Here is a 10,442-nt window from a genome sequence, read left to right as displayed (position 1 = left end):
ACTATTTCTATCATTGATGAGTGGAGTATGTCTTGATTTTTCGAACCACTATAAACCTTTTTTTTTTTTTTTTTTTTTTTTGTCAAATCTCTCTTATCTCTGCTCTCTTTATTTGTGCATATTCATTGTATATCTTCAACATTACTAATTAGAGAGATTTATTGGGTGTTTGTTTTAACTTTTCAGATGAGCATTTAGCGTTTCACTCCAAACCGCATGAAATATAGTGTTTGGTTAGGTTTATATAACCGCAATGTTTAGCATTTTTTCTGGAAACTGCAGCGTTTTGGAGCTTTTCATGAATAACTGTTTGTAGTTATTTGTTATTGACAAAATTACCCTTCTTATTTCCACGAAATAGGTTTAAAACATGTCCATATTTGACATTTTAAATACTAACAGCAACATTTTAATATAATTTTACCAAACACTAATAATTAAACAGCTAACAACAAACAACTAACAACAAAGCAAACAACTTACTGTAACCGCAAACAGCTAACAGCAATAACAACAAATATTAGCTAACAGCTGAACCAAACATGTCCTTAACATATATAATCAAGTCTATTTTTTTTTGTATCGAAAAAAAAATTTGTACACAATGCGCATATAATCAAGTCTATTCACAAAATTGTTTTCAAAGTTTTACTAATATAAATTTCGCATCTCTATTAAAACTATCTTTTAAAAAGAGAAAAACAGTTTTTTTTTTTTTTTTTGTAAAAATATTATTTTCGATAATATTTTTATTTACTTAAAATAATTTTATTTTGACAAATATTTTATTCACCCCTTTTAAAATATTATCTAGCCTACTTGGGACCATCAATACTTTTATTACATTGATTCCGAAAGTTCATTCCCCTAGTATTATAAAGGACATGCGATATATTAATCTATGTAATGTTGTGTATAAGATTGTTTCTAAAGTGCTGGCTAACCATATTAATCCTATGTTAAAGTCTATTATTAGCCAAACATAGCGTGCCTTTGTTTATAGGAGATTAACTACTGATAATGCTCTTATTGTCTTTGAAATATTCCACTTTATGAAGTCTTAGGTTAAAGTTATGACGAGTGTGTGTATACTCTGAAGTTAGATATGAGTAAAGCTTATTACCGAGTTGAATGGATTTTTATTGAGGTGGTGATGAGAACAATAGATTTTCCCAAGCCTTTTATTCGAGTGATCACTAGATGTATATCTTCTACTTCTTCTTTTTCCTTATAAATGGGGTGCCTACAGGTTTTTCCTAGTCTAGTCATGGTCTTCATGAGAGATATTCTATTTCACCTTATTTGTTTCTTATTTGTACGGAAGGTTTGTCAGCATTAATTGGGAAGGCAGAAAGATATATTTTACTACATGATATAACGATTCGACCAAGTTGTCCAATGGTTACTCATCTTTTCTTTTCAGATGACTCTCTTATGCTATTTCTGGCTAACTATGAGGAATGTTTTTCAGGAAGAATAAGTTTGAGGTTGTATGAGCGAGGGTCTAGGAAGTGTGTGAATTTTGCTGTCACGATGAACTTTCTAAATAAATTTATTGATAAATTGAAACAGTTTCATATATTTGTTTATTTTTTGTAGCTATATTAATAATACAGTAAATATTTTAGATAATTTGGTAAAAAAAAATTGTGATTAATTTATATGTAGCAAATTTAATTTTAAGCATTTCAACGGAATTTTTGTAATTTTGTTAATAATGCACTATCTTAGACATAATTGACATTTGGAAGGTCTAAAGTGACAGTTAAATACCAGTCAATCCAGTTATTTTTTTCTAATTTTCGATAGCGTGTGGCTAAAATTGATTTTGCTTGAAAATGTTAGGTTAAATTTGTACAATTTCACACATTAAAGCTAAATATGCAATTTTCTTAAAATGTTAGGATTAAATTTGGTATACTCCTAAATAAAAGTATAAGGGTGAAGTATAGATTTGACCCTTACATATGAAATGATCCAAATTTAACTCTAACATTTTCAAGCAAGATCAATTTTAACCATATATTACCGAACATTTGAGATTGGGTTGACTGTGATTTAATTGTCACATCGGACCTTTCAAACATAAATTATGTCTAAGATATTTAACGTGTCACTAACACGTTTACAAAACACTTATTTAAATGCTGACAATTAAGTCTATCATATACAACTTAATCACAAATTTTGTTATCAACATGTCTATTATGTTACTAATATAGTTATAAATAAACAACAAAAAAATGTACGAAATTGCTTCAGTTTATCAACAAACTTGTTTAGAATGTCTGATACGAAAATCAGTTAAATAACAATCAGACTAGTTTTTTAAAATTTTTGATAATGTAAAACTGAAATTGATATTTTTAAGAAACGTTAAGATTAAATTTACACCATTTCATTTCATACGTCAGGATTAAACCAACATTTCTAAAAAGTTAGTTTCAAAGTATCCCAAAAAGAAATGAGGGTATTAAAAAGGCAAAGAATAAGGTAGATGAAAATGAAATATTGACAAATGGCAGCCTGAATGATGAGTTTTAGGTGCTAATACAGCGGGATTGATGGGCTTTGATTTGGTTAGAACCCTCTTAAATTCCTATAAAAAATTCTAAAATTATCCATCTTAATCATGCCCAAGAATGACCTTATCTATTTCCTAGCCTATCAACATTAATTTAAGTCCTCCCCTAAAAAGAAAAACATTATTATAAGCCTTTATTTTACTCATATTTATTTGACGTATAGACTAAATCATGATCAACATTTGCATCAATTACGAAGTTAATTGGAAATGGGAAATTTACATAGAATTTCATTTTTTTAAAATTGTTTATAATTATATTAAATAATAATTTGAATTATATTAAATTAAGTTAATTATTAATTTTAATATATTTTAAGAATTAAGATTTATAAATAAGGAGTCTTTTTTTTGAAGAAATAAATAAGGAGTCTAAGTTATATTTTTTAGAATTTAAAATTTATAAATTAAGGTATATTTTTTTTTAAAAATTAGAATATAAAATCATATTTTACACGTGATATGTAAAAAAAATAATATATTTTAAAATTAATTTTAGTAGTTTGATTTAATTGTGATTTTCTATCTATTGTTTTTAGGGAAAATTGCACAGAAATTCATATTTTAAAAACTATTTACAACTATGTCAAGTCATAATTTTGAATTATGTCAAACTAGTAAAATCAATACTTTTAATATATTTTAAGGATCGAAATTTATAAATTAGAAGTTTAAAATATTTTCATAGAGTTTATGATTTATGAATTGGAGTTTAGATTTTTTAAATTGTAGTCTAAAATCTTAATATATAGAGAATCCTGATATATTAAAAATTAAATTTGATAATATGACTTAGTTGTAATTTTATACCTAATTATGATATTCATGTATTTGACCTTTTTTTTTTTTATGTAAAAAGCCCATTGAAAATAGACTTGTTCATATGTAGATGGGTTGGGCTGCAATTGGCCCAGACTTCACCAGGTTTCACACATAAATAATTGTGGAAATTACATAAAAAAAAAATTCACGTATCAACTAAAATTCCAATCATACCCGTTCAACTCATATATATATATATATATATATATTATGAGCAATGAAAATACATCAAAATTAGAATTTAGTCAATTAATTTAACAAAACTCAACGTACATAATTTTAGTGTTAAAAAAAAAGGTCACAAGAATTTATCAAGATTTTTATCAATTAGATGCTTTGAGTGTTTTTTTTTTTTCTTTTTTGGTAAGCTTATAAGACTTGGATTGGTCTGGTCAGTACAATCCAGTTGAATTAGATCCGACAAACAAACTGGTTTGAAGATACCTAAGAAATAACATTGCTGAAACCCACTTAAAACCCCTGAAACCCACTTAAAATCTGTAGAATCGGTTGATTGAACCGTTAAATTGAAAAATCAATCACGGTGGGTTTAATGGGTCAAAATTTCAGTCTTATTTTTTTAAGAAATCTTAAATCAAGTTTAATTTATGCTATTATTTTTTTTTTTAAAAAAAAAAAAAATTTACGCACAATGCGTTTACATTAAAGAAGAAAGAAAAATCACCACTTGACCTGGATGTGATTCAAACTCATGACCTTCCTAGTCATAGGTAAGCTCTCAACCACTAGGCTATCAATAACTTATTAATGAATTAAATACTAAATACGTTCTATAAAAATCGAGAAATTATGCACCGGAATAAATCAATAACTTTATTATTTTAATCCCTAGGTATTCTTTCTAGCTTATTTCATCTCGATATAAAGATAATACAACTCTTTTATTTTCTTATTTTTAATTTTATACCTATAATTTCCAGTATAGTTTTTATTTTCTATTAGTGGCTTTTAAGTTTAATCTCTAATTTCAACAAAATATATCAATCAATAAAGGATTTGAGTGGAAATGTTTTAATTTTCAGATATTAAAAATATTATTATAACTATTAGTATTACATTTTTTTATATTATTAATAATTTGCTATGTTTTTTTTAAAAGTTGTGCGCAATGCATTTACATTACACAAACGAAAATTATATTAAAGACAAAGAAAACCCCTAACCCACCCCACCCGATGTGATTCGAACCCATGACCTCAACAGTCATAGGTAAGCTCTCAATCAACAGGCTAAGAGCTTCACCACAATAATTTGCTATGTTAAATAAACTAAAATTGTTAGTTTTTACAAGATCTTTTGAATCCTGATTCAACATCGATTGAACCTTAAACCTTTAATCCCTTGTCATGACCAGATCTTTGACTATATTAGCGGTTTTTTGGCCCTTGAGTATCGCTTAGACGACACCTAAAATTTTATTAATATAATTTTGATTTTTTTCTTTATTACTGTATCATTTAGTGTTGAGTATTATCGCATTATATGTTGGCGAATTGTGTTTATTATTTTCGAATATTTTTGTTTAATTGCTTTATCTACTTGTCTCATGATATGGTTTAAGACTGTAATAACAATGTTTTCTAGTTTTAGTGAATTATATTACTTTTGAAAATTATTTTTTATTTATTTGAGTTGTTTTAATAATATTTTTGTTGAGATGTCCGTTCGAGGTGCCAACCTGGTTGGGATATCCGTCGGGTTAGGTCCGTATTTCAATAAAAAAATAATATTTTTGTTGAAATATTATTACTTGCACATTTTTAAGAATACATGTTACAAATATACATATTTTTTAATATTAAATCATTTTATATTATAAGTTTTAAATACTATAATACATATTTTAATTTCATGTATATAATAGTTTATTTATTAATAAATAAAAAAATAAAAAAATATAAATCCAATTAAACTTCATTTAATCCCTCGATTAATTCTTGATTAATTTTCGAAGAGTATATCCGTCTCATTAGCCCCTAGCGTTTTTTTTATAACTTTTATATAAAATATAGTACGGACCTGACCAACTTGAGTTTTTGAGTCCCAACCCATTTTTTAGATAACATTGTTAAAGTGAGTGTTTAGAGAAAAACTCAAAAGAATGATAATTTTAGTCAAATAAAAAAATATAATTCTACATTCTTTTGAGATTTCTATCTCTAAATAATATTCACTTTAATAATTTTAATTCTTAAATATTTCATCTCGCTAACGGCCATTTTTAAATTGCCAAACTAAAAGACCATTAATTTTAGCAAAACGAGAAAACCCATAAACAAGCATACATTTGATAATTCGTGTAACCTCGTGATTTTTTTTTTTACTTTACCCCTTTGGCTAGTAAATTAATTTCCGAAAAGCCTGAAATTGATGTACAGAAAGGCATTGAATTAAATTTCATTACACAAATTTAATGAAGTTAATTCATTTACAGACATATCAGTTAACTATTTCCTATAACAATGTTGCTCTTACTTTTGAGCTTTCCTTCACCGAATAACCGGTTTTCGTTTCTTTCATATGGAGCCCGACTCTAAAACAGCTGAACCCCGGCCGCCCGTGCGTCCTAAACGCACGGACTTGTTCATTGCCTCTACTGCATATGTTTTTAGACAGCAAAGTATGATTCATATATATGATCAGATGCTTGACGAATTACGGTTGTAGGGGAAGCTTCAAGTGCCTGGCAAAGTGCTGCTAGTGCTCGAAAGGATTATAAAGGCGCAAACGACTGAAAGGGAAAACACAGATACCCATGTATTTTCAGTGTACATCTCCATTGCATCCGTAAAGGAAAACCTCGCTCGGTTTTCTGCCCAGTTACGAAGTCTGTCTGCTTCTGCTGCATATAATGCTCTTCCCTGCAATAGCAAGAAGAACAATTTAAAGGCCGTTGCCTAATTGGAATGTTATGTTGCTAAATAATGTGGCATCATCGATAACGATAAGATATGAGTTCGGGACGTGGAGATTACCTGGTCATCGAACCAACGTCCTCGCCTCAGCCATGCAGTGACCAATGCAAGTAATATCCTAGGAGGTGTTAAGTAATTGATGGCTTTCCCTGAACCCTTAACGACCCGCATCCGTGGTACTAAAGTTCTTGCAACTGTTTCGGGGAGCTCGCAGATAATGTTGAACATTTGTTTATTTTTTAACGTCGAGCCACTGCAGGAAAAACGATGTTATGTAAACATAAAAAAGAGAAGCTAGTTACAGAATTAACCACTACAAAAGCCGAGTTCGCGACAATGCATAATACCTCAAGAGTAATTCTGTTAGGACCATGCCCGGAGATGCTGTATGCACCCCAACTTTAGTTCGCTTGCACTCCTTAAAAAGCGATGCTTGAAGTTGTCGAAGACCGCATTTTGTTGACCCGTAACTTCAAGTTGAGTGGATAAAACACGGTTAGAAGAAAAAATACAATAAAATACCGGGTGATTTTCAGCTTGTTCCTATGAGGTTATAAGATGTCATTGCCGTTTTACGGGGCAATTACAACTTACACAGCTGTAAGAGGTGTGCTAGATCCCCCCGAACCAGCTCCGTCCATGTTAAAAATGTGGCCGCCCTTAGGCTGATTCACCATTACTCGCATGGCTTCACGAGTACAGAGAATAGATCCCACCAAATTTGTTGAAACAATCTACCATGAGACGCACAAAAAGCTAATCAATTTAACCGTACAGAACCAAATGTACATAGACATCGGCGAAAGGTAAACTGTGCAGGAGGAGTCCAAACGGATACACACATAAGCAAAATAATTGATCAACTCGAGGCTAGTCCGACATGAACAATCAATACATGTACAGGGCTTTGGATACGCATAAATCGGTAGAAAATGATATTGACAAGTATCACTTGTTGCTATTCAAGGTACCTGCTGAATATCTTCATTGGTAAACTGCAGTAGCGGTCTAAATCCTTTGTTCATGCCAGCATTATTTATCTGTTCCGGGTCGAAAGACAAAATTCAGAACACGTGAACACATGAGAAAAACATAGTTTTCACATAAATGATTTGTCTGAAGAACTCACCCATATGTCAATGGAACCAAATTCGTTCACGGCGAAATTCGCCAATTTCTGCACATCCGAAGGTTCACAAACATCACAAGCTATGCCAACCACTTTCGCACGCGACAAAGCTGTCCTAGATGAAACACCGGCAGTGGCCATTCCTTCTCTGAGGTTCTCCTCAAGCTCTCTTACCGTCATGTCTACAGACTCGGGACTGCCATTACAAAGATCTAAGGATGAGTAACAAGTGCATATAACATAAAAACCGAAAACGCACCCATAAACTGAAATTACACAACCTGCGCGAAGCAACAACCACACGATCACCCGAAAGAAGAAATTCTCGAGCAAGTGCCTTGCCAAGTCCCCTTGTGCTAAACCAGCCGATTCAAACAACATATCAGTAAATTCTTCAAACGTCCAAGTTCTCGAAAGTAACAGATTAAATAAAAAATAATTCAAATGATTTCTGTTTATGCAGACATAAAATTACTACCTTCCAGTTACTACAACATTGCGTGGACCGGCTCGACAATGTTCATCTAAAACCATGTTAGCTCCGATCATAGTTCCGATTATAATTCCTCCGAGCCAGCTATACCAAATCAAGGTATTCATCTGACTATCTCCACCTTAATCAAAATTTGCAGAGCAATTGAGTTTAACATCGACCTAACATTACGAAATAAGCATTAAGCAAGCATAGTTCCTCACCGGACAACTGAAATCCGATCGAAAGTATAGCTCCGGTGCTCATCATTGTGACAATGTATCTTCCTATTTGAAGAGCAATCTGGATCATGAAAAGCAAGTTGTAATTTGCCAAACACACCACTAAATCAGTTGTAACAATTTATTAGTAAATCTGGAAAGATGACAATTGCTATTGCATATATCAACCATTAAACAAGGCTTAATACATCAGGCCCTGTACTTTGAACAAATAATTCAATTGGTTGATGAATTTTAGAGATGTCTTATTAGATTCTTGAACTTGCTTAAAGTAAGTTATCGGCCTCTTGAACTTGCTTAAAATGACCTATTAGCCCCTGAAATCAATTAAAGATATCTATTAGCCTACTGAGTTTGCTTAAAGTGATCTATTGGCGTGTGAACTTGCTTAAAATGAACTATTGATCTCTGAACTTGCTTAAAGTGAACTACTGATCCCCGAACTTGCTTAAAGTGAACTATTGATCCCCCGAACTTGCTTAAAGTGAACCAGTGATCCCTAAACTTGCTTAGAGTGAACTATTGATCCCCGAACTTGCTTAGAGTGAACTATTGATCCCCCGACTTGCTTAGAGTGAACTATTGACCCCCAAACTTGCTTAGAGTGAACTATTGACCCCCCGAACTTGCTTAAAGTGAACTATTGACCCTGAATTCTTGAAGTGATACACGCCAACTTCCCCAAATCTCCACCTACTCATGCCAAGTAGTTAATCATGTAACTTAAGCTTTGTTTGGATAGAGTGTTATTAAAGTAAGGTTTGATAAGATAACATTACTATGAAACCACTCCAATTTGGAGTGTTAAGAAAATCTATACATAAAACTCACCAATTTATCATCAAAAACCATACCTTCTAATCTTACATTATTAACCATTAACCCTCAAACCAAACTGAGTGTTCAACAAGTTTAGGGATTAATGAAATATCTCAGAGGCCAGGAGCCATCATTTGCTAAGCCATTAAACAAAGTTTAGAGTCTAAATTAGGGATTAATGAAATATCTCAGTTCAATCAATGGTAAAACAAATTCTTTTACTCTGTCTGCATAAAATCAAAGGAATTAAACTAAAAAATTAACAACTCACAGATTGAAAAACCTCCTCCAATTTAGCTACTGCTTGAGTATGCTCCTCCTTGGATTGAGAACCAGACCTGGAAACCCCAGAAACAGCATGTTTCAAATTGCTGAAAAACCCATCACCCTTCTTCAATTTAACTTTGTTTGAGTTTGACCCATGTTTTCTCTCACTTTCCTTCTCTTTATCTTCACCTTCTCCTCCATCTCCAGACCTAAAAGACTTGCACTTATGCAAGCACAATCCATTACTTCCCTTGCTGTGCCATAAAAAACCTGGTCTAATAGGCAACCCATTTCTGGGTTGCTCACCAAAAGAAAATTGTTCTACAATTTGGGGGTATACATGAAGCTTAGTTACTGAAGCAGCCATAACCACTGAATAACTGTTAGCTCATGAAAAAGTTTTGATTTTTATGGGGGAAAGGCAAGTGGGTGATGAATTTTTGGTTGGTTAAGCTAAATTTTGGTAATTTGTAAATGGGTTTATGAAAGAAAATATCAGGAAGAGAGAAGAGGATTCGGGTGATCTCAATCTAGGCAGGTAGGAGAGAATTGTGATGGCCACACGTTAAAGCAACCTCATCTTTTGTGTACTTGTTGACACGTGGCGTCGTGGGTCTGTAGTTCCCTGTCATTATTCAGATTTTTTAGCAGTTAGCTATGGCGTCCTAAATTCCCTTGTACGCATTGTGTATTCCATTTTTGAGACTCAATTGATCTTTGTGTTCTTCCAAGAACAACTAAAGTATGCATTTTTACATTTATCTCGTTTATAGTAGGAAATTAATCATTGAGAATCTTGATTGGGCTTGTTATATTTTTATTAGTTGGGAAGTTGAGTATAGCAAGTGCTAACCGTTGGAGACTTATTGTGGAAGGTGCCAAAAAATTGCAAAGCTAATTTGGTTTAAGATAACTCCTATTTGAAAATAGGAAAAATTACAAAACTATGTGAATTGAAAGCTCATTTATATATTTAACCCATTTATTCAACCTACTATATATTTAAACTGATTTTGTGTGACTTTTCTATAATACCCTCAATATTTACGCGCGTCTCGCCCCCTCCCGTCTGACTTCGCAGATTCCATATTATGTGAAGCCTGCGAAGCTAATGTTTGGGTTTATATGCGAAGCCTGCGAAGCTAAAGTTTGGTTTGCTTGATGAATTTAG

At 31.8% G+C, this 10,442-nt stretch overlaps 1 protein-coding gene across 1 annotated transcript; it reads right to left on the bottom strand.

The window, feature by feature from the left end:
* Positions 1 to 5,794: 5,794 nt before the first annotated feature.
* Positions 5,795 to 9,872, bottom strand: LOC136202828 (probable chlorophyll(ide) b reductase NYC1, chloroplastic). Its single transcript, XM_065993744.1, has 10 exons — positions 9,276 to 9,872; positions 8,168 to 8,246; positions 7,950 to 8,085; positions 7,753 to 7,827; positions 7,472 to 7,667; positions 7,314 to 7,382; positions 6,937 to 7,076; positions 6,690 to 6,812; positions 6,403 to 6,595; positions 5,795 to 6,288 (listed from the first exon to the last, which is right to left on the bottom strand). The coding sequence occupies exons 1-10, from the start codon at positions 9,636 to 9,638 to the stop codon at positions 6,103 to 6,105; spliced, it is 1,560 nt and encodes a 519-aa protein (XP_065849816.1). The 5' UTR covers positions 9,639 to 9,872; the 3' UTR covers positions 5,795 to 6,102.
* Positions 9,873 to 10,442: the final 570 nt, after the last annotated feature.

Source organism: Euphorbia lathyris, chromosome 8 (assembly GCF_963576675.1).
Source record: "Euphorbia lathyris chromosome 8, ddEupLath1.1, whole genome shotgun sequence".
In the NCBI taxonomy this organism is placed as follows: domain Eukaryota; kingdom Viridiplantae; phylum Streptophyta; class Magnoliopsida; order Malpighiales; family Euphorbiaceae; genus Euphorbia; species Euphorbia lathyris.
The sequence above is the reverse complement of the archived record's forward strand: the minus strand, read 5'-3'. Positions and strand labels throughout refer to the sequence as shown.